Source organism: Labrus mixtus, chromosome 10 (genome assembly GCF_963584025.1).
Source record: "Labrus mixtus chromosome 10, fLabMix1.1, whole genome shotgun sequence".
NCBI lineage: Eukaryota > Metazoa > Chordata > Actinopteri > Labriformes > Labridae > Labrus > Labrus mixtus.
The window spans coordinates 29,212,938-29,238,642 of NC_083621.1; the positions used below are offsets into that span (position 1 = coordinate 29,212,938).

The 25,705-nt window shown below is 40.9% G+C and overlaps 1 protein-coding gene across 3 annotated transcripts in view; it reads right to left on the bottom strand.

The window, feature by feature from the left end:
- The window catches only part of uvssa (UV-stimulated scaffold protein A), a 44,742-nt gene that overhangs the window by 17,479 nt on the left and 1,558 nt on the right, over nt 1–25,705 (bottom strand). For all 3 annotated transcript variants that reach the window (XM_061049089.1, XM_061049090.1, XM_061049087.1), the window contains exons 3-9: nt 25,113–25,266; nt 24,767–24,943; nt 23,116–23,236; nt 22,617–23,036; nt 22,394–22,503; nt 20,532–20,660; nt 1,634–1,751 (exon numbers count right to left, since the gene is read on the bottom strand). In XM_061049089.1, coding sequence (XP_060905072.1) covers nt 1,634–1,751; nt 20,532–20,660; nt 22,394–22,503; nt 22,617–23,036; nt 23,116–23,236; nt 24,767–24,943; nt 25,113–25,266 — 1,229 coding nt within the window. The remainder of the gene's footprint in view (nt 1–1,633; nt 1,752–20,531; nt 20,661–22,393; nt 22,504–22,616; nt 23,037–23,115; nt 23,237–24,766; nt 24,944–25,112; nt 25,267–25,705) is intronic.

Genomic DNA, 25,705 nt, shown 5'->3' on the forward strand with positions numbered 1-25,705 from the left:
AGCAGTCTACATGTAGCTACCATGATTGTGTGTGTGAAGGTAGAATGGATGTGTTGACAGGGAAATATCCATCACAGATACACAGGGGGAAACTCTTGTGAAAAAAGGAACTATCTGTCTCCATTACAAGGCTGTGCTGCATTTCAGAATCAGACAGAACATGTGTTTAACAGTCAGAAGGAAGTGTGTGAGAGCAGACTGACTCTTTCTGTGTGAGCTGATCGGCCTCAATGAGGTTTTCTATTCCTGGGAATGAACCACAATCACTCTGCGTTCAAATATAACAAACATGTATCCAAATGAAAGCACAGCTAGCATTCGGTGGCTAATAGTGCCTCTGTTACATCACTGTTGTTTCCTGTTTGTTTGGTGCTCCCTCTGCTGACTCCTGTTGATTTCACCTGTAGACCATTAGGCAAGGCCTCCTGATTGACCACTCTCTGGGTGCATTCGAATTGTCCCTCCTATCTCCTTTCACTATCCACTTTACCTTACCTGGTTTAACAACAGTCCGCTTGTTTTATTTTCATAGTTAACAAAGAATGTGGAAAATAGTAAAAGCTGTAGAAAAAAAGGAAAAGAGACATACGTTGTACTGAACATTTTCTATTTCAGGATTATTTTTCAGCCCTTGCTGATGTAACGGCGCTTCTTGTATGATGTTGATTTAATCCTCGGTTGTCTTGAAGTTAACTATAACTCTAAACAAACTTTATTAAAGATATCTTCAGGTGTGGGGACAACTTCTGCTGTATATATACTTTAATGTCTGTCCTTAACAAAGCACGAGGACATACACAGACCGAACACCAGCAACAGCCACACCTAACTTGTCTTAAAGCAATATCACACCTCCAACCGTAACCATGGGTAACCTTAAAGGCACAGTGCATCATATCAAACAGATACTCTTGTAAAATACAAAATGTAAATATAAACGGAATTAGCATTAAATCCAATAATGTATATGATCTCAATCTGAGAAACATAAAGATCTATAATCTATCTAGTAACTATATGGTTCATATTTAGGTAAAAACTCAGTTTAGATGAGCTTAGATTTTAAGCTAAGATATGATATGAGTATGAATTTAACAATATTTATGTCTGTTTCAAACCAGGGCAATAACAACAAAAACAAGACACAATGTTTGGTAACTTCTTGTTTTGAATAACCAGACACATAGCAGGAAAACTCCTTCATAGCTTCATAGTGTGTTCATTGAACAAATATGCAATTTGAGAGTTTGTTGTCTTATAACCTGAAACACGATGTATTTCAAGTTTGTGTTTTTGCTCTTCCTCTTACTCCCGGTAACGTTTAGTGAAACACATGACTGGAGGCTTTCAATAAAAGAATAGAGGTTGTATAATTAAACACCTGGATTCTCATGAGCCTACAGCCTGAAGTCTGCAGAATAAATGTCACCTGGTCCCTACTCTCCAGCAGCTGTTTCTTTGAAGTGTGTGTGTTTGTTTGTGGAGTGTGTGTGTGAATCTTAAAAGATTAGGGCAGCAGCAGGTCCTCTTTTGTAGCTTAACTTCCTTATTTATGCACGTGTCGGGAGGTTTAAGGTGCTGGTTATGTGTGTGTGTGTGTGTGTGTGTGTGTGTGTGTGTGTCTGTGACTCACCGTATTCGGCTCGGAGATGCTCAGGAATGTGCGGCTCGTATCCTTCTTTCTCTGGAACCTCATCGAAATCATCATCATCATCGTCCTCGTCCTCCTCTCCGTCTGCAGACGCCTTTATCTGAGGAAGAGTATTTCAATGATCTTCTGTCTTCAGTTTAGAAAACATTTATTATATTTTAACTAGCAGAAATGTACAATAAATGATTCTGACAGATTCTTTCTGTGCACATTTGAAGCAGTGTTTCTGTTCCCATTTTTTACTTTTTTTAGACAAACACAAAAACTCTTTCAGCGGCTGTATAGAGCGCCACAGGAATGAGTCCTGAAACCAGGAAGTAAGTTAGCATGTTAGCGCCATGTGGTCTAACGTCTAAAAGTCAATGTGGATTTTGAATGGGTTTGTGTTTAGACTCCTGAAATAAGGTCTGTGGTTAACACAAGCTGTAGAGATGTTGGTGTTTTGTTAGACCACATAAACTACGTTAGGTAATACCTCCACTTGTGAAGTTTGAAGTTTTTACACGTCTTTAAAAAGGTGGTTGCTAACAAGTGGCTAAATGTGTCTACAGTGGTTGTCGGGGACATTAAACGTCATCACGCCGGACACAGAGGGCGGGAACTCTCTCACTAGTCTGAGATGTCTCCTGTAGGTTTAATCTTTAGGTTAAGGTGAATATTATGTTAGTAAACTATTTATTAAACTACGTGGATTAGTTTATCGGAGATCGTCTGAAGCATAACGCTAGTGACGTCACAATCATCCGACCGTGCTGTAGTAGGTTGTAGCATAACGTTAGCTTTTTACTTCTGTCGGCCGCATTAACACTTCAAACATCATAAAAATGGTGTTCATCTGTGAAGATTATCCTGCTGAACAAAACGCCTACGCTTCAGAAACGTGTGTTTAACACAGAGATTATTTTCTGCAATAATCAAAAATCCAATGAAAACATCCCATAGGAGAATTCTCGTTAGACCCCATGGCGATGCTACTTCCGGGTTGGCCTACAAAAATATGTCATATGGTTTGTTGGTTTTGTTTGTCTTTGTTATCCATCGCTTTGTGATTTTGTGCAAGACTATAAGTGTGTGTCTCAACCAGAAGGTCACAGAAAGGTTTACAGACCGATGCAGAGCTGGCTAAACACTGAAGCTTCAGTTTCTGTGACATGGCAACCTGAGTGAGCATCGACTTTAGAGAGGAGGGGGCGGGGGGAGACAGCTCTCTACAGTGTTTTAAATTTTGACAGCAGAACCCGTTCTCAACGTTATAGGCGTCCTAGCTACATATTTACAAAAGAATGCGTTTTCTAAACATATGACCCAAGATTTGAAAAAACTCCAGTCTTAGGTTTGACTGATGAGTCTCTGGTTTCGCCAGATGTTTAACATGATTGTGATATATATCTAAACAAATCCAGACTACAATGATAGATATGTTTCTGCTCCAATATGTAATAATGTTCAAACACAAAAGTCTCCTAAAGTAGTTCTATAACATTACACTCTGATGTGCTGAGAATGTGCAGAGTGTCTCCTTCATTCCTTCACTCTCCTCAGGGTTGTGTGATCTTATTGGGGAACGGGGGGAAATGGGATGGTGACAATTGTGTCTGTGCGTGTGTCTGTGTGTGCCTATGCATGTCCGTGTGTGTTAGTGCACGTGATGAGCTTCTATCAGTGCTAAGCAGAATTTATGGTTTTTAATTTCCTGGTGGGGTTGTTAGCCATTCGCTGTGCTGCAATGCAGAACACAACACTCATATACGCACAGGGGTCATTTCCATAACACAAATGTGCATCTGTGTGTGTGTGTGTGTGTGTGTGTGTGTGTGTGTGTGTCTGCTCTGCCTTTAACAGCTGAGGACACACACACAGACACCCTTCAGTCTAGCAGAATAATAATCACAGTGATTAGCGTTATGAGGAGCAGTTAAACCTGACGTTAAGCTAACCTCTTATTCCCAAAGGCCTCTTTTTCATTAGTCTGTAATATCTGTGTGTGTGTGTGTGTGTGTGTGTGTGTGTGTGTGTGTGTGTGAGAGCGCTCAATAGAAAGGCTGCTGTGTTGCTGCTGATAAAACCCATTATAACGTCAGAATTACTTTACAAAAGATGAGTCCTTCTACCATCCCCGAAACACACACACACACACACACACACACACACACACACACACACACACACACACACACACACACACACACACACACACACACACACACACACACACACACACACACACACACACACACACAGAACTAAGACGTCGGACGGCCATGAATGCATCTCTCAATCCAACACACTGACACCAATTAAAAGCCGTCATATTACAACACTCTCCATCCCGTTAACCAGCAACTAAACAATTAAAGGCTAATTAGCTCTCATTAACACAGAGACATGGTGGGAGGTCTGAGAGGGAGAAAACGTGTTTTATATTAAAAGAATACAACATGATGTGTATATTTCAAAGGTTATTCTTCATATCTATTAAAAATATTACATCAGCCCGGTTTTATTATTTCTCTTTTTAGCGGTATAAAAAAAACATGATGACTGTTTATCAGGAGAAAGCACTTTGTTGTACACTGCACTTATCAAAAGAAGCAGTTATTTCTTACATTTTGCTGCTTTTTCTGACTTTAATTTAGAGTTAAAAATTGCAGCATGGAACCAAAATCTCCTTCACCTTTGATTGAAACCAAATTTTTCACTTTTCTAACCCAATTTACCACTTTGAAAGGTTCCCAGACTATCATTATGCAAAATATTATTATTTATTATAATTATTTATTATAAATATTGGAAATTGGCTCATAGATATTTGATGAATTACAGGCAAGGACACTGAAAAGGGTTCATAGCTTCCATTTGCACCTTTAATGGTTTCAATCTTCAATTTGCTCTCATTCAAACAGCAAGGAAGTAAACCCTTTGGTTAAGATTCATCCGGCTGACTGGCCAGACAGCCTGTACAGAGACTAGGCTACAGTCCTGGTGGCAGCAGCCGAGGATTTAGAGTCCGGCCTTGGCACTTTGCTGCATGTCATCCCCATAGACTGTAAATATTAAAGGATGAAGCCTGAGTGATGTCACCCATCTGTTCCTGTAGGGGGCTCTGGAGGATCATCAGCAGCAGCCGCCATGTTGGAAATCCTGTCTCAGTCTAACTTTCAGTCAACCTAAAGACAGACTGAGAGCTGGAGCTGAGGCGGGTTTTAAACTTCTTGACAAACCATTACATTGCGCCCACCTGTCAATCATGTCAGCTACCAGCCTAAATATGTCTAAAATACAGTTATGTAGATGTAAACATACTCAGATAATGCTTCATTGAAATACATGTGGTAGATAAATGAACATTTAATAGAAGCACTGATAGGTTTCATTTTTTAACACAATATGAATCATGGATATCCATTTTAATCATAAAGAATGATTGAGTTATGTTTTTTATGTTATTCTTGTGGGATGAAGCTGAAAACAGAGCATGATAAGTGTGTTTAAGAAGAACTGTACTTTGTTTTCATCTGGCTGACCTTTAAACATTTTTTATCACTTTTTTTTTCTTTTACAGTTTTTCGCTTGTTTTTATATTTTTTTATGAGTCCTTGTTTTGTTTTAACATTTTGTTGTATCAGATGTGTTATCTTAAACTCCTACTCAATAACTTGCCGGTCATTGTTCAAACACTAGTTATAATAAACTCCAGGTAAACATGGTTTTAAAAAGTTATAAAACTGAACTTTACATTATGATATTTAGAGACTTAATTCTGCGTGAGACGTCACACTAAAGGAAACAAAGGTATTGAGTTTGATAAAAAAAATAAACTACCAACCAGTGCTCTTTTTTAATCAGAGAACAGAGTCCATCTTATTTCTTCCTTAAATAAAAGCTGAGGGAACTCTGTTAAACTGAAGTGGAACATTTAAAAACACCAAAGCAAACTTTCTCCATTACTCCGCTGTGCAGCAGCTGCTGCTGCTCTTATTCATCCTCACAGTGCAATGGATTCACACACACACACACACACACACACACACACACACACACACACACACACACACACACACACACACACACACACACACACACACACACACACACACACACACACACACACACACACACACACACACACACACACACACACACACACACACACACACACACACACACACACACACACACACACACACACACACACGCTCAGATATAGTCTCTATAGGTTTTCTGCTTGTCTACTTTAATCCCAGCCGGTTTATTCTGCTCTGATCAATGGCCTCGGACAAAGAAGTGATCACCCAGCCGGAGGAAAATCCTGCCCTAACATCATCCCTTTTCCCCCTCTTTCTGCCTCTTTGTCTCTAATTCACCTTAATTTAATCCTGATAGCATCGAGCGCTGTCGGCCGGCCTGGCAGAGCTGTAAGTCTCACAGCAGAATTAGCTTTCCTCCAGAAACATTTTGCTGACGGCGAGCGTGGCTAAAATATGGCCTCTATTCCCCCACATGGCTGCACAGGGGGCTGCTTTGCATTTTAACAGAGCTTTGGTTTATTCTGCGGTACACACACACCAGGAGAAAATCACACAGCAGAGCAGATAAAAACTGCTTCTAACGGGAGATTTAGCAGATGAATTAGAAGTGATGCTTAAAGAAGAGCAGGGCCATGTGTCACTGTAATAGGAAAAAGACAAAACAAATATGGGGAACTTTACCTTTAAAAACAGATAGAGTCAGATGATAGGAGTAAAAATAGTTCCTAAAAAGAGCAGAATTAATAACATAAAGTCAAAGAAGGGCTATGTGTTACTGTAATTGTTATCTTTACTCAAAGATAAAATAAAGCAGACGGCTAAAGGGAGAAATAAGAAGTTCTTTAACGACCTAATAAAGAGATCTGTGGGAGAGTAGCGGCTTTACATCACAAGGACAACCATGCAGCTTCAACCTCAGGAAGAGATACGGAAATAAAAGTGCTAAGAAGGTTTCTTTCATTCTTTCAAGTGTTATGAAAAGAAAAGTTCTCCTTCAGGGATTTCTGTGTTTCCAATCAGTGCTGAAGGTTAAATGTCATCATCCTCACCACTCAGCACCAGAATTACATTTTTATATGTTGCCCTCGATGCTGGTCATATGTTTTGCTCAGGGGAGCTGGTAGCCTAGTGGATAGTATGGCTGCTATGGTCCTCAAAGTGGGCTGCCTGGGTTCGAATCTGACCTGTGGCCTTTTGCACATTCCCCCCTCCCTCTCTCTCTCTCTCTCTCTCGCTCTCTCTCATCCCAGTTTCTGACTCTATCCACTGTCCTGTTTCTGAACAAAGACATAAAAAGCTCCAAAGTAAACATCTGAGAATGAAAAGTGTTGTGCTCAAACTGCAACACAGCCCTGCCACTAGGTGGCGCTGTAGGCATGGATTGGTTGTAGCTCCTGCTCTACACGCTCTACCACCCTGATGTAAACAAGCACAGTGAACAGAGAGCATCCGGTTGGGGCGGAGCGGTGTAGTCAGTGCTCATGATGGATTCATGTTTGTTCTTTGTATATAATATAGACCTGATCTTTTGTAGTGTCTTGAGGTCACATTTATTATGAATTGGAGCTTAAAGATTGATTGATTGATAGATCCCTAAAAAAACGGATGTGTCCGGTTAAACTGGGATATGGACTGGGAGAATGTCTAACCACATTCAGCACAGATATGTCAATTTTAACCTGCAGGGAGGACTGAGGGCTGTTGGAGCTCGCGCTGCCTACATCAGGCACACTTGGAGACACAAATGACATTGGGTACCTGCAGAGTTTTGTTTTCTGAGTGTTTTCTCACCTTTGGTTGGTTTGTGTAACAGAATTTCAAATCCTGTTTAACCGACCAGGAAAGTAGTCAGTTTTGAACCTCAATAGTTGTAACAGTGGTGTAATTTAATGCAAGTTATGATCGTCTTTAGTAGTGAAAAGTCTGTTTGTGAACCTGAAAACATCACTGAAGACAAAAATTCTTGTTTTGCAGTTTTTTGCTCCCGCTGCTTTGAGTAGTCAGAAGACAAGTAAAGAACTATACATGCTCCAAGTCATATACCATTAACCTTATTGGTGCAGAATGTCTCCCTCCATGACAGGGTTTTCAGGATACCAGAATTTAAATTAAAATACTTGATGTATTTACTTCAGTTGTGACATGATCTGTCATTTTGAGTGTTTGTTTCATATGATATTGTAAATAATATGTAAGTAGATATTTTCTGTATTGAGATGACTTTAGTTGTCACATGAGCTTTAATTCACCATCGGACCGTATCGTCCAACAACCACCGCCATCCTCATTCATGCACGCTGTACTCCGACCCTAACTTAGGGACAAGGAGGTGTGGACAGGAACGTGAGGAATAGAAATCCTTCCTGCATCTTATCGTGTATGATATTTTGTAAAGCGTCTCGAGATAACACTTGTTGTGAATTGACGCTTTACAAATAATGATTGATTGATTGATGGATAATTATCACCACCTTGTAACACTGAAAAGTCTGAGAAGAAAAGTTAATCAAGTGAAAAGCGAACCTGAGGAAGCCACTATGCGAAACACGTTGTTCACTCCAAAGTCAATCTAAACTATCCTGGTGTGTGCTGGAATACTCTGATCTTCAACAGAATTTTAAACTTTTATATGATTCTTGTAAAAATGAAACAATATTGATACCCATTTGATACCACAGCAACAAAAATTTGAGGTCTCCTGTGATTTCATGTTTTGAATTTCCAAAAAATTGGCAAAAATTGGCCACATTTCGGTGCTAAACGTAGCCAATGTTTGTGTGTGATTCAGACACGGTGCAGGGATTTGCCTGCCACTTTCTATGGATTCATTCCTCGCCTACGCACCTATGTTATGAAATAAATGTAGTTCTTTAAAGTTTTGGTACTATTTTGTTGAAATAATTTATCAAGTATGGTTAACTAGCATCCCTGCAGACGCTAGCTGAATGCAGCGAAGCAAAGGAAACAAAGCAACTCTGAACATGTTAGCTTTAATCAAGTTACAACTTATCTTTATATTAATCCATATAAACAATTACCTGCATGCTAGGGTAGCTCAAAATCTATCTTTAGACTCTAGCGTCATTTCTCCTGTTGCTATAGTCCAACTATAAGCAATGAACTTCCAAACTCCATGTGATCTGCAGAGTCCCTCTGCACCTTTAAGAAAAAGCTAAAGACCCAGCTCTTTCATGAATACCTACTAACTTAATGATGATGGTCTCCATATTATTGATGATGATGATGGTTGTGACGATTGTTTTTGTTTGATAACGATGACTTATAAGATGGTTTCTATACTGATTAGAGCTCTCAAGAACTGCCCTCAATGTTGTGCTTTGCCTCTGGTCACTTCCTGTCAGCACCTGTGTGTCCAATCAGACTCAAAGCTGATCGTTTGCTCTTACTGACATTGTTCCCTTTTTTCTAGATCCTTGCTTGTGTTGTACTTACTCTCTGATGTACGTCGCTTTGGATAAAAGAGTCTGCTAAGTGAATTGTAGAATTGTAGAATTGTAGAAGCAAAGACCGTCTCTCAGAAAAAGATGCGTTGGCTGAAAAACCTGTTTCACTTTCACCAGGTGACACTGGACACCTTGAACAGGTGGTCGTCTCTTTTAGAGGCCGAGCTGTCGTCAGAAAGCCCCTGAGTTTTAAAACTGAACATCAGGTAGAAAGACTAAAACGAGTGGAAGCTTTGAAAGCTAAATATTTTTGCATTTGAAACGACACATTCATGCTAACATACAAATGTACTCTTCAGGTGTCCACATACTTTGGGTTGTTTAAAAGGGAGTGTTATTAAAACTGGGAGAAATGAGAAACTTTATGCTGCTTCTTCCACAGGTGTCTAGCTCCCCCCCCCCCCCTCCTCCCTCTTAAATAAGACTCTTATCCTTTATAAAAATGATGTGAGGGCGCCGCCTCAGACAACTGCTTCCCTGACTTCATTTGTCTCTTGGCAAGTTTGATGGCGCTGCGTTTAAAAACCCATTCAATCTTATAAACCAAAAATTAAATGTAGTCGACTGTGATGGGCACTCAGTGCATCTGCTATTTATATGCTAATGTACACTCAGCCTGCCAAGGTCTGGCAAATTATTACTGCACAGCCATAAGTCAGGTGTGTGGCAGAGAGGGGAGGGGGAAGGTTCAGACACACACACACACACACACACACACACACACACACACACACACACACACACACACAGACACACACACACACACACACACACACACACACACACACACACACACACACACACACACACACACACACACACACACACACACACAGAGGAGGAGGAGAAAAGAGAGCGAGGAAGGAGGAGAACACAGGGAGGTGAAAAAGAGAGTCTCCATTGTCTCCACTGACAAGTTAATATAGCTCTCCACCTGGCCACACACACACACACACACACACACACACACACACACACACACACACACACACACACACACACACACACACACACACACACACACACACACACACACACACACACACACACACACACACACACACACAGTACATTATTTTGTTAAACATTTAAGGCTGAAATGGGAAATGTCTTGTGGGTAAACTGATCGTCTCTAATGTCGCCATTATCTCAAACATTTCCCTTAACAGAGAGCAAACAGTTAGCTTAATGAACACATTACACACTAACACATTTATAAACACACACAGTCATCTTCCTGGGAATATTACGCACGCACACAGTGCAGTGATTGTCTGATAATCTCTGCGCTGACCATTTCACATTTTATGATCATTTTTTTAATAAACGTAAAAGTTCATGTTTGCTGCTGATAGATTCAGATGTGACCTGATGAGCTGCCCACCTGAGGGCCAATAAAGGCTTCCTACTGCTTGACGCTATGGAGAATTAATTGGTCTCAGTCGCCACCTTAAGTGTTTTATCAGTTTGATTTTTCAAATGCAAGTCAGTTGTTGTTGGAGGAGATCGTGGATTAATGCTGTTAGACACTCCGCTGTCCCTGTGAGGGAACAAAAGAACGGACTTCTCCTCATCCTGACATTAAATCATGTGTTCTCTTGATCTAAATATTCCTGCTCCAGAACACTGACTGACAGTGACAGCTGATCCTAAAGGTACTACTGTTAGCTAACGATAACTAGCTCCTGTAAGCTAATTCAAACTCATTTATTGCCCTTTACTTCTCAAATAGCTGCATTATTGATCCAGCCACAGAAAAAATACACAAAGCTGTCTGTGGACTTTCATCGTGGTGTAAGGGGAGGGAGTCTCCCAAAAACATACTTAAACATCATTGAAGTGAAGTTATGCTGAGGAGATGGAATGAGTGTCCTGTCTGCTGTATGAAGGTCACAAGGTCACAAAATGTGCAGTTTATCTTAACAACCCCATTGTTTTTTCTGAGCTTGTCATGGGATGTAAACGTGTTGCTTTGAAGAGATGGAAAATGAAAAAGCCTGTGCTGCAGCGCCACAGAGTGCTGAATGGGGGACGACACTTTCCTAAACTATTTTTGACCTCTAAGGCCTCCACACCGGTCACCTGACTAAGACCTGTGAATATGTTGTAGAAAACAGGAGAGTTTTTTGAAAGTGTGAATGCACTACAAGAAGACATACTTTGAACCTAATTACATTGCAGCAATCACAGCCCATTTCAAGGCTGAAGCTATGTATTGGTGTAGCCGTTTAAGAACCCATAATAAGGCCATAACAATGGGACCAAGGTTTAGAAATACCAACACTTTAAACACTTTTAACTATATTTTTGGCAGGTGGCAGGAAATCCTCTGTCACTGATTGATTTGAACATATATACAGACTAATTAGGCCTGAAGCTTTCAGTTGAGTCTGACCTGTATTTGCCACGACATCCCACATCTCTATTAACACCTTGCTCTCCTATTCATTACTACCTCAAGAGGATCCCATGGGATCCCACATTAACGAGAAAAAAAAGCTTTCCACTCCCCTCCTGCTCTCCCTCTCTTTTCAGCTTCTTCTAGCCCGCTTTATCCCATTATCCCCCCTCCCCTCCCCAAAACACGCACCCACCCCCTGGGTCTCTGGGGAGCAGTCAGCTTATATGATATGTAGGGTGACATCTTTATTTCACTAACCTTGCCTGGCAGGTCTATTAGCCAGCCCACAGCTTCCCAAACCTTCCCCTGTCAGCCAGCGTATTCTCAGCTGTCGCCTTCAGTTCCCCCTCCCGGGCCTGTCTCAATCTGTGATCAAAACAGTCATTATGATGCAGCCTCGCCTCCTGCCACACTCAAATTACACACTGCTATTCTTCATTTCAACCGGGACTGTCTGAGAGGACTCCTGGAACGTCCTGAAGAGGAGCCGGGGAACCTTCAAACACCACGGTTGGGGGGGTTGTAAGAGGCCGTTTTTTGCCAGGTAGTATGAAACTGGTTCAGAGATCTCGATAATTAACAAATCGACGCCCCACCCACTTTCTTGTCGGTCCCAGAGGATCCATCAGCTCCAATTTAAAAACCATCTCCTTCCACATTATCACAGAGCCCTGATGTGAGCAGATGGAAGCACAGAGATCAACCCAATGTTACTCTGACAGCAGACAGGGGTTTCATTCACCCACTCGTGTTAGTCCGATGATGACACTTCCAAAATCAAGTCATCCAACGAGGGACCGCCATTCCCAACCTCAAAAATACGTTGTCCCAATTTTAAAGATAAAAGTAGTCCAGATCCCTTCAAACCTCCAACCCTAAACGGACGTTAATGTGTTGTTGGAGTCATTCACATTGCGAGATCGTCCTGAATTTCTGTTATTTTCAGATATTTGTTGAAGGCTATCTTTAGTCTCTTGCCGGGGACAGCCAAAAATCGTACTGCTTGTACCCTGCATAAGACGTAGTGTTCCCCCATAGCATTTCCTTTTTTGATTAGTGGATGTGAGTAGGCCTTCAGTAACTCCTCAAAAATAAATAATTCATCCACACACAGGCCACCGTTTGTTAAATCACAAAAGAGATGCATTTAGACATTCACAGGCTCATACCGCTGAAGTGAGCCTGAGTGAAGCCTCAACAAAGCTTGACTTCTACCTTCGGACTGAAACCACAAACAGCAGCCTTTAGGTGACAAAAAATGAAGCCAATGCAAAGTGCAACATCCTGGAGGGCTGGCTCCATGAGCCCCATCAGTTATGTACACCACCCATTCCAAAAAGGCTTTTTTTACAGCAGAAATGAACATGTTTACATCCTGGTGATTGTCATCATGGGCACACACTGAACGAGGGGAGGTTCTTTTTATAATGCATCCGTTTTGATTTGATGTAAGATACGATTTATCCATAGTTAGGCGCCAGGATGACCTGTGTGACAGGTGGGCGTGATGTAACAGTTCGTCAAGAGGTTTAAAACCCGCCTCAGCTCCAGCTCTCAGCCTGTCTTTAAGTTGAATCAAAGTTAGACTGAGACAGCATTTGTAACATGGCGGCTGCTGCTGATGATCCTCCAGAGCCCCCTGCAGGAACAGATGGGTGATGTCACTCAGGCTTCATCCTTTAATATTTACAGTGTATGACTGAGACCCAACAGATGAACAGGTGCTACTCCAGGACGTCATAATGTATGTTGTAGATGTGAGTGTCAATCAGAAAAGGAACTCTTGCCTGGAAGTTGTTAAACGTTAAAATCTGGCTTCACTGAATTCACCGAGGTGTATATCATCATCAGACAGTGATAGACAAAGATTTCAGAGATGAATAAAATAATAATGGATTAACTGATTCCCTGCTGTACATAAACACAATCTGTCTCTATAAAGCATGCTGAGAGGGAAACAGAGAAACAGAGGCAGACAGACCAAGAGGAAAAACATATTTCTGCAACTCAGAGCCAGAGACACATTCAGAGAATGAATGTACAAATGAAAAGGGGGAAGTGTAGGAGGAGAGAAATAGAGGGATAGTCTCTCTTTGTTTATCTGCAATGAGAAACAGGCAGCCACATCCATTGTGCTGTGATAAGATGGGTTATCAGCAGTAAACAAGGCCCGGGTCTGTATGAATGGAGCCCGAAGTGACTAAATACACTCTTAAAAAAACAGATATGTTCAAATAAGTCTGCATGTTGAAGCCTTTTATTAAACACAACACCATGTTTTCAGTTAGCTCATCGGAGGCATGGGAGTCTTCTGGTTCAGCTTATCAAAAAGGATGAGAGATATAAAGACCACACAATGACAGCTGCTGTATGTGGTTGTTTGCTTGAAATAAAAAAAAAAATCTGCTAAAAGTTGGAACAATTAGTCAAGAAGAACCAAAGTCAACTCACATGTTTCCAGTCTGATCAGCACTTTTCTTTCTTGCCAAGTAATTGTTCTAAAAATGCTGCACAGGGGCAACAGCTCTGCAGGCGTTTAAATGTACAATTCAGACTCTACTGTGTTACAGTCTTATTATCCCTCAACGTCTCCTCAAACACAAACAAACAAACGTTGTGTCGTGTGCCCTCTTCGGTTGTAAATATTAAAGGATGAAGCCTGATGTCATCCATCTGTTCCTGCAGGGGGCGCTGGAGGCTCATCAGCAGCAGCCGCCATGTTGGAAATCCTGTCTCAGCCTAACTTTGAGTCAACCTAACGACAGGCTGAGAGCTGGAGCTGAGGCGGGTTTTAAACCTCTTGACGAACTGTTACATAACGCCCACCTGTCAATCAGGTCAGCTACACGCCTAACTGTGGATAAAACATGTCGTTTTCAAAATCAACAAGGAGCTGTTTAAAAAAAATCCACCCTCTGTACAGTGTGTGCCAGTGATGACTTCAACTAATCAGATCTGTTTTCATTTTTTGTACCAGGCTGTAAACATGTTGCCTGTTGTGTGTATGTGACTTCCTGTGTTCCTGCAGCCAGCATCTAGTGGACACTCGACATACTGCAGGATTTTGCACTTCCTCATTGGCTTCATTTTTAGAGACGGGAGTTTGACACTTGGTTTGACACAGCAGTAGGGCCGGGTGATATGACCTCAGATCAATATCACGATTAATTAAACACAATGACGATTAACAAACGATTATTTGTTTTTGTGTTTTTGCCCTCATAGTTCACTGACATGGTCTCTACTGTAAATATGCTCAACTATTAAAGCTGGGATAGAAAGAGTGAATATCTGATGAACTGTTTTGAGGTTATTTATTGAATATTTCAAACTGAAATCAAAGCTTGAAATGAAAACGACACATTTTAGTTTTAAAGTAGAAATTAACTTCTCTAAAACAGTAGAAAATAAATAACTTACATTTCCTACAAACAGTTTATCCGCAGTGTTTACATTTGACTTCTTTTTGTTCAGTGTTGTCTTCCCTAAAGACGAAATGAGTCCTAACAACGGACATTGCTTCCATGTCACGGATTGGACTTGTCGTCACGTGACTCTGCCCTGAAAATAATCAAAATAATCATCATGAGCGAGATTACGTCAGTTAGAGGTTCTGAATATCTGCTTCGATTCATTTTCGATTGATTGTCGAGCCCTACACAGCAGTCATAAAAACACTTATAATAAATCTTTTTAAAAAAAAAGATGGGAAGGTGCTGAGCCAAAACAGGAAAACAATAAGGACAGAACTCCAAATTGTACATGTAATGGCCACACGGATGTTTGGAGCAGACGCTCTTCTTCTGCATGTAAGACAAACACACACAGCAGGGTAAAGAGACAAACCTCAGTGGGGGGGCCGTCGCTTCCAACACCTCCCCTCAAACTATACTGAAGAAATCAAAATGACCTGACAGAGAACTAAAGACTGAAAACACAAATACCAAACCTAAATAATAAAAATGTATTTTTGTGCACTTTAAGGTGAAGCACTTCTAGGTTTTTAAGATTTATTTTTTGTGTCTTTATTGTAGAGATAGGACAGTGGATAGAGTCTGAAGTCAGGGAGAGAGAGAGAGGGGAATGACATGCGAGAAAGGAGCCACAGGCTGGATTCAAACCCAGGCTGCCCGCTTAAAGGACTACAGCCTCTGTACATGGGACACGCGCATTAACCACTGAGCCACCAGCACTTCTAGTTTTTAACCGATGTAGACAATCTCTCATCATGCATCCATCACAGGGAATAAACATAACCCCCCCCCGCCCTCAAGGTGAATTCTCCCGATTATATCCTGCTGTGTTCTCACATCAGCTCACTCTGAATTTCTGCAGAATAAACACGAGGATGCTGGAGGAGAAACTCCAGATAAAGTCAGGGTGAATTTTAGGCTGTTTGCATTCATACACACAGACTAACCCCAAGACTTTGGAGGTTTTGTGCTAAAGTGTGAAAGTACCTAAAGTCAGTTCTGCTGTGGCCATAAACTGTTTATGAAATAAATGAATAAACTGTTTATTCTAAACATCTTTTCAAGGTTAAATGTGAACAGTACCACTTGGCCAACTTTTAAATATAACAAGTGAAAGGAACTGTTGTTAAAAAAACTAAACAAAGCACCATTGTGCATTTCTATTTTCAAGTTTTCCAATTTTCTGTAGATGATTTTTTATTCTTCTGTCTGACTCCCTCATTCAGTAACAGTCGTCTCTATCTGCGTCTATAACACCCCCACCCCCATTCTGGCTCTCTCTGCTGCCCCCCCGTAATGTGAGACAATACTGAGGGGCCCGCTGAGAGAGAAACCAATCGTGTGGTGTGTCAGCGGCCCGATAGAGAAGGACCCGGTAATGGAAGGCCTTTTAAGGCTAAAAAGGAAAAGCTAATTATGATAAAGGGGCTGTAAGTTGTGTGGTTATCGCAGCGCTGGGCCTGCTGGTGCATCAGACTGGTCCCTGACAGTGATAACCAGCCAGAGCGAGACGCCCGGGCGCTCTGTCACTGTCACTCTGACGCTCCGCTGGCCTAAAGATGGATTCACACGTTACAACTTTTATGCCTTTTTTTTTTTTCATACAGCACTTTGCATTAATGTGTTCTTTAGAACTGGAGCTGTGACTCCTCTCTGTTTCTCTGATCTCTGAGCAGAGGAAGTGTGCAGAAAAACCCCTCAGCACCAATTAAACAATCTCAAATAAGCATTTATTATTAAAAAAAACACTGAAGAGGTGACTTTTGACCCTCCGTTTAAATCAGCTAAGACAACAGCAGATTTACGATGCACGCCCAGATTTGGAGGCCGGCAGATAGACATATCAGCTGTCAAAGCCATGGGGCACATTAGTGGTAGTGAAGGGGATAAATGGGTACATCCTCCCCCCCTGCTCCCCAATTTCTCCCCTCTGTCTCTGATGCATTATGCATGATGGCTTCACTTTGCTATCTATGTCTTTACTCTCAATATTTCCATCCTCTCTTTATGATACCTCCCTCTAGAGTAAGGACTGAATAGAGACATTAGAGGGAAAATAAATGCAGGAAGAGAAGAGTTTAGAGAACTCCAGGGTTTGAGAGGTACTTCACATCATAAACTTCGTATCCCAGCAACAGGGATTGATATTATAGTTGTTCTTTTACAAAATCATAGAGAAAAATAATGATAGATTATTTTTTAATCAATTGCAGCCTAAGCACTTTGCATGTCTGGAAACATTCATTGTTGTTTATCTAAAGTGAACATTAGTGTAAAGATTAGTGATAAGTGTACACCACACGGCTGAGTGGTTACAGGAATCTGAGGCCGCAGTTCTTCAATAGGCCACTATATGGAGCGTCAACAAGAGCCAAATGTGTTTACTGCAGAATCCTCATTCAAAGACCTTTATAAAGTGTTTAAGAGTGTGTTTAAGATGTGATCATCTTTACAGAGTGTAATTGTGTTGTTTTGACAACATGTTGCTTTTAAAGCCATGTTGTTCAGTATTTTTATAATAATGAATGTTAGGTTTTCAATTCTTTACTGTGGGACTTATTGATAGGATTGTTGTGGGAGTTTTGTGCAGAGCAGTGCAGGGTAAAGACATTTCCTTCAGTCTGTTTGACATGTGGGCCAAAAAAGTGGCGGTTATAGCAATTTAGAGGCCCCAGGCACAGCCCAATATGAGGCCTTTCTCAGTGGTGCAGTGGAGCTTCGGGCAGGTGGGGTATACTCTAAATTTTTCCACCAAATGTATTTTTTTATTAAGTGGCCCGTCCAGCAGAGGATAAACGGCCTCTTTTAGAAACAGGGACATGTGGAAGACTCCTCTTGCATAATAAGTTTACCTAAAAAAACTGACCTTTTATATTTGCACATTGACACTCTGTTACTTCACTTCAGGGAGAGGGGATGGTTATAAAATGAAAATAAGCCACAGAAGAGGAGCAGAATGTAACTGGACAACAGAATAAAGATGGAGACATCGACATAGTGAAGCATTTTGAGTAAATGATTTCAGGACTGGAGGTAATGCGTTACAAAGTAATGCAATAGTGTACCAACTCTGATTGCTGTTTTGTTGTAACAAGTCACATAATGCGTTGGTTTTTGCAATTTAAGTAATCAGTTATTATTAAGAAACAGGTGTACCTTATGGAGACTGAACAATCAGTGGGTAAATAAACTCTGTATACTCTGCACTACACCCCTGTCCCTCCCCAGTTTTACTTAAAGCAATCATAACAAGTGAACAAGAAATATTGTGAAAGTATCTTTCGTTCAGTGACCAAACCCAAAGATAAAGACGATTCTGTTCACTAATTGTGAGTTAGAAAATAAATGTACACACAGTTGAAAGAAAAGAAAAAAAAATCAGCTGATGTGATGATTCTGAAAACATCCGTCCTCTCTGTCTGATCTTTTAGTCTTTTTAAATTAAAGATCTGTGCCTCATGTTCAGTGTTGTTACTGTCCCACATATGATCTGTAGGACGATGCTGCCGCCTGCTGGCCATGCTCTGTACCAGCAGCTACATCAGCTCTAGTCTTTGAAATTTAATCATGGATCAGACATGTGTAAATTCACTCTTTTTAGAATTGACTGCTGGAGGTGCACAGTAATGAACTGACCATGTTAGAGAGTAATCCACAGGATACAAAGAGGGGTTTTACACTTAAGTTGAAGTACTTCTGCTTTGAAAATGTAAAGAGTTGAAGGTGTTTGCTCCCCTCTGAAGTTCTGCTGTCGTTGGCTGTGATAGATCTTTTTGTGTATTTCTGTCTGTCTGATGTTTCTAAAGACCGACCCCACGCTCTCCTAAGAGTGAGCTTGTGGGTATAAATTATGTGCGCTCACACGTCATTAAAAGCTAGATTTTTTTTCAACCAACCGTGGAGCCCACTGATATTAATACAGTGTTGATTACACACCAAGAAACAGATTGTAACCATGTGATCATGCAACAGACAACAAGGAAATGATTAAAAAAAAGAAAAAAGAGGGTTTCGCCACAAAATTAAAGAACGATTAGAGACAATTTGAAGGGGAACAGCAGAACGGATGAAGCAGAGGGGCAAATAGAGAAAGCAAAGGAGAGGATCCAAAACACTGAAGAGGTCATGACAAAGATGCTGAAGCTACACGTGATGCTAACAGACTTATAGAGAGACGCTCCAGACGTGAGAATGTGAGAGGGAGAATTACCAACGATGGGTACGTTCATGGAAAATCTGCATCAAGAGGGTCTAGGTCTATCTGAGGACATGACAGATTTTCCAGATAGAAAGAGAACAGCATTCAGCAGGGCTGCCAGAAGACACCCATCATATCTAAGACACTCTACTCTGTAAGGGAAGGGGTCCACATGGCAAGATAACCAAATAAACCTGGATCATGACTATCCACCTCTCATCATAAAAGAGAGAAGAGAATAATACGCAGAGGTCCGCAAGGTACTGAAAGAAAGTTCAATTCCAGACTCTCTTCCCAGCCAAGCTGCGGGTGAGTCTTAACCCTCAGGCATCAGTTTAATTTACGACCCTCTTAAGTCACTAAGGACAAACATGTTCACTTCTAAAAACCTGATATAAAAATAGAACAGATTGATATTTTTTCTGCATACATCTCTTAAACAACTTCAGCCCTGCTCAAAACTACCAAACATTCAATCATTTTAGGAACCCTTTAAATGCCACAATCATGTAATCAAACTGATTAAATGATTGTGGCATTTAAAGAGTTAAATTCCTAAAAATGATTGAATGTTTGGTAGTTTTGAGCAGGGCTGAAGTTGTTTAAGAGATGTATGCAGAAAAAAATAGAAAAAAATATGAATCTGTTCTATTTTTATAACAGTTTTTTGTAAGAGGACATTTTTGTCCTTAGTGACTTAAGAGGGTAGTAAACATGTTTCACAGTGTTCTATTGATCTATTAAAAAAAAATTGCATTTAAAAATGTGTCAAGAGATACTTTCTTACAAAAATGTGTACCATATGCACTAACACAGACAAAATGATGGCCAGATGAAGAGGAAACATTTGCCCAAATGGACAAAAATGTCCATAATGATACATGAGGGTTAAGGACGGAACCAAAATCTCCAAAACAATAGAGGTGGCAACCTTAAGATGTGATGAACAGAGGCTACACCGTGAACACCATCAAGCCTCCAGAGGGGGGCGAACAAATGACAAATAACTTAAATTGAAAAACCTAAACTCAAAGACGTCTGTACAGTAGTGAAGGTTATGTGCATTGACAACTATAGTTTTCTTTTTGAATAATGAGGAAAATTAAAAAAATATATATATGTAAATTTGCTCAGCAGAAAACATAAGGTCATCATGTAAATGACTTCTCTCTCCATCGCCCCTGGCTGCTGTAAAAAAACATCTTCCTGCATGTTTGCACAGGTGTCAGGTGAAAGTGAGGTCACCCTGCAGGCAGATCTTTAAACCTTGAATCAGCTGAACTATGAGTAATAAGGTGGTATTGTTTGTGACTCACCACTTTGCGGACTCTGGTTTTATAATCGATGTGAAGCTCTTTGTGTTTCTGCAGAGACGCTTCTAATGAACTCTTCAGATCCAGAGCTCTCCTCAACATCTGCTGTTCAGCGCCCGCTTTGGTGAACACCTACACACACACAGGTAAAAACACATAGGTAAAAACACACCAGACAGACATGAAAACAAGCAGGTGAGACTGCCTGGATATCATTCATGTACAACAAATTACAAAATAAGATAAGACAAAATAAAGAGATTCAACATTAAGGATAAATTAAACGTTCAAAGCAGCAGCAATAACAGCAATGTATACAGGAAAAAGACAGCATGGCACCATTATCATCAGAAAGTTGTTGGGCCACATTGAGTGTTGTCCAAAGTGTGGAGCGAGAGTATTAAACCCTCTAACAGTGAGTCTGCACCGCTGCTGACTCATTGAACAGGTGTAACACCTTTTATTAGTCGTCATGGCAATCCGAACATTTCTTTTAAACAAATGTCACCAATCATGAAGGTGTTTTTCTCAAATTGTGGAGTGATTTGAATTAGTCTCCTAAGGAGTGTCCAAAAGCTTTCTGCTGTATTCATCCCCTGCACACTAACGAAGGGCGTTCACTGTGTGCCAGAGTACGAGTGTGGAGGGAGTGCTTTTAGAAAGGCCCATAGTCTGTAGAAAAAGATAGATGACTTGACAGCTACCTAAAAGTGAAGCAAAAACATTAAGAGCTCTAACATGTAGAGTAGGTCATAAGGTCTGCCTCCTCCTTTTAACAAGTGACAAACTACTAAGGGTGCACCGATAGATCCATGTGATCCTCATGAGTAGAGCCGATTTAAAGCCGATCAGACGCATACACACACAGATGAGCTGTTTCATGCCCTGTGCAGAGCGCTGCGCACAGTGACACACATCATAAAACTAAAGTAGAATACAGATAACAAAGGGTTCAAGTGGAGATTCATCTGAGTGAGCATGAGAGATGGTCATGTGACCTGAGTGAGCATGAGAGATGGTCATGTGACCTGAGGCACTTTTGAATAGTTTTTTGTAACAAAAGGTTATTTAACAGTCAGGTTTTATTATAAATAAAAATATATTTAAATCAAAGACATTTTCCATTTTTTTTCTTTCGTTTCGCTGATAGTAGAGCTTTAAAGACAGAAAATCAGTATCGGCAGGTCAGACCAGGTAAAAATGGGAAATCGGCCAGAGAAATTGTAATCGGAGCATCTCTACAAACTAAAACATTTATTATCAACTGGCGGCCCCGTTGGCCACATCCAGCTCTACAAAGCTTCCCAAACATACATTAGAATATAAACAAATTCAGAACATTCGACAATTTGATTTGGAAAAAATATGTTGTGGTATTGAAGGTATTTAGGAGGGCATCAAGAAAAAAGCTGACACTGGTATAAATGTAGCTGATGACCCCTGAACTATACAATCAGAAAACATGTTTCTGTCATCATAGTACGATGTTATCAGGCTGATATTTATTTTTAATACTGAACTTAAGATTTAATTTGTTTAATGATATAAAAAAAGGAGTATAACGGAGTACAGCTCTGTTGACAGATGAGGCTCCTGCATTGCTGTGTGCAACAGATTATCAGAGTAGAGGAGGACAGTGAGTGTCTGTTCCGCTGTGGACTGAACCCACCTGAGCGACCTTTGACCTTTTATCAGAACGTTTAGTGTGCTTTGGATAGAGGAAGGGACAGACGATCTCTGCTGAGCATGTCTTGCCTCTAAATCAGTTCTCAACTCGTCTAGACAATTAGTGTATGACATGTCTTTCAGAAGGACATGGAGACACCTCATCCATCATCACACACACTCAGAGGTTTGTAACCTACCTGGACCCAGCCCTGCACAGCTGGAAGGTGTTTGGTTTTGATCAGTTTATGGAGGTCTATCACCGTGGAAACCACTGCCTCATTATCTTCTGTCTCCTTTAAATGAAGACCTGGAGGAGGGAGAAGGAAAAGAAAAGTTAAAGAAGTAGAAAAATATATCGTCTTAGCTTCCACCTGCCTGTGTTTCTGTTTGAACAGAATCTGAGCTCATATGTTGACGTACCAGTGCTGAGGTTCAGGTCCAGACTGTACGAGTGAGAGATGAGACCAGAGTTACGGATAAAACTGTCTTCATCAAGAGATTCCTGTTCATCTTCATCCTCCTCTTCTTCTTCTTCTTCTTCTTCACTACTCTCCTCCTCTGTCTCCTTCTCATCCTGCTCTTTCCCATCCTTCTTCTTTTCTTCCTCTCCCTTCTTGAGCGTACCTTCTTCATCTTTTTCCTCCATCACTTTCATCGCTCCGTCTCTCCTGTCATCCTTCAGGTCTTTGCTGCAGCACGGCTCTTCCTCACACTCATTGGCTGGTCGGGAGTTTTGGGGGCTACTGGCTCCCTGAATGCCTGCGAGTTCAAACTCGGGTAAAAGGAGCCTCATGCATGACTCCATCTCGGTCAATGTCGCCTCGATTTCCTGCTGCGACTCTGACGAGGAAATACAACTTGATAAACATCCATGAATAAATACTTTAACTGTTATCGTTGTTTAATGATGTCTGTTTACCCTCCATGTCTTTGGATGCCGCCTCCACCCTCTCCTTGTAGATCCTCGCCATTTTTCTCTGTCTCTCCTCCTCCCGCCTCCTCTCTGCTACAGTCCGAGCCTCAGCGTCCTGAAAGTCCACCTGAAAACATTCAAACATCACACTCGTTCACAACATCAGGATCACAACATGGGAAAATTAATTTAACACAGAAAACAGACTGACAGTACCAGAGCAGGTTTAGATTATGTGGTGTCATTGTTAGGGGATACTTTATGTTGGAGCCATGGATGGATATAATTGTCTTTGTGGTATTTATTTAAGGTTAAGGTAGTTTGTTATATTTTGGTGTTTTGGGTTATTGAATATTTTATCATTTATTATGATTATATTGAGTAGGGGGATAGCAGGTGATTTAACTCACCTGTTCACCTTTTGTTCTCAGTGGGTGAGCTGGGTATTCTATTGTTTCTGGTTCACTGTGATTATGAGTTAATGCACGTTATCATAAGTTAAGTTGATTATCTTTTTTCGTTAATAAAAAAGTCAAACTTATTTTACGTATCACAGTATTCTTTTGAAAGCGCGTCAGTCAAAGATATTAGGCCCAACCTTAACCTCTCAGTGGCTTCATTGTTCAGGAAAGCCGCTATATTTTAAATGTTCCCATTACTCTGGTTTATTTACTAATCAGGGCGCTGAGGGGTTTGTGAGTGAGAAGGAATTTATAGCTGATGTGTGATTTTATTGGGGACCAGTGGAGTTGGATGAGGGTTGTGGTGCAGCCAGGGCTCAGTGCGGGTGAGAACCTTGTCAGCCTGTTGGGGCTCTGCTGAGTGAGTACCTCAGACACGACTCCATTGCAATAGTCGAGGCGAGAGGCTACAAAGTTAGATTTTTTGGGGCCTTTTGCCTACAGAGTATGGAAAAATGGCTTGTCATTCGATACCAAATTTCAATGCCTACAGAGTTTGATGGTCCGCACTGGTTACCACTGGTAATGGTGATTGGCTGCTTAACCAGACGGGGCACACGTGTGTTGTTGTGTTTTGACAGGCTTGACTACAGTGTGTATCATGAAGTTTAGAAACATGTCAAGAGATCAAAACAGACAACTTCAGTTAAAGCAGTGTGGTAAAATGGTTTATATTCTCATGTTATGAAACTGCTTTGAATGTTTTAAAATGCCAAAACCAAAGATTTGTATCATAATGTGTAATGTAATTTTTTTGTTAAAATGGATTTTTATAAAATTGGTATCGAAAAAAGTATTGTTTAGGAATCAGTATCGAAGTCAAGGTATTGGTATTTGTATCGTATCGAAAAATTTTGAAAGATATCCAGCTCTAGGCGTGAGTCAGAGTTTCTGCCACTTCTGCCACTTTGAGTTCAGAGAGTGACGGTCAGAGTCAGGAGACATTTTTTTTATGTAAGGAGGCGGATTTGATGTGGGAGATGAATGTCCAAATAATAACCTTGAGACTGATAAACACTGAAGGATCACTTTGAGGAACTGTATGTAAAGTGTGCAGCCTGTGTTTCTGTTGCTCATGCAGCTCAGTGATGCAGCTAAAAACTAAAAAACTAAAAATGTGTATCTACTCAGGGTCCCTTTATCGGATTAGAAACAGCATCTTTATCTCTAGGAGGTATTTCTTACATCCCTCTCACCTTCTTGACCTGCTTCAGGAAGTGGTAGCCAAGAGCTAACTTCTTGTATGCCGTCCCATAAGAGGCCTGCCAGGATTGGACGGTTTGGATAGCCAGTGCCCTTAGCTTCCTGGCAACTTCTTTCGGAGGGGGGAGGGGCTGTTCCAAGTCCGTCTCTACGGTCAATTCCAAGAACTCCTGCATGGGGAGGAGGGCATTAAAGAGGAGATGGAGGACATGGAGGAAGAGGAGAGGCTGCTCGTCTCTTATTCCTCACAGAATCATACCAGAGGTACTGACTCCACACTATTCTTTCTCTGATGCGTGTTAATCATTAAGTTTATCTGAGATGAGTGATTGGTTCTACCTGGAAGTTATCGACCAGCAGCGTCCTGAAGTGGTGCGATCTGGAGAAAAGCTGGCTGGCGATCTGAAAGGCGGACAGTCTGACCTCAGCGTGTTCTTGGCTGAGCTGAGACATCATGGAGTGATAAACGTGGTCGATGCAGTCATTAGACGCTCTGAAAGAAGTGAGCCGAACAACATGGAGAGTTAAAAGTAGTTTGGAATTCACTCTGTTTTTCCAATGTGTACATTTCATTCTGTTATTGACCGTATCAATATTCATACGATCCTGTGGAATCTTACAGCTGATTCAACACATCAGGAAAATGTTTCACACAGGTGGTTCAGACATTTATAATCTAGTAAAAACATGCACTGACTTTAGTAGATATATTGTGTATGGTTTATTATGATAATGATAAAAGAACTTTAATTATATAGCACCTGATATTGTTGTTTACAAAGTGTTTTAACAGACAAAGCAAAAAGAGGATTAAAGGATGTTTCTGAATCTGCTCCCCTGATCTCCACAAGCAGGTTGATCCAAAGTCGAGAGGCCCTGAACTCCCTTACATTTCAGCATCCACTGTGTCATTGATCATGTGGCCCATTGTG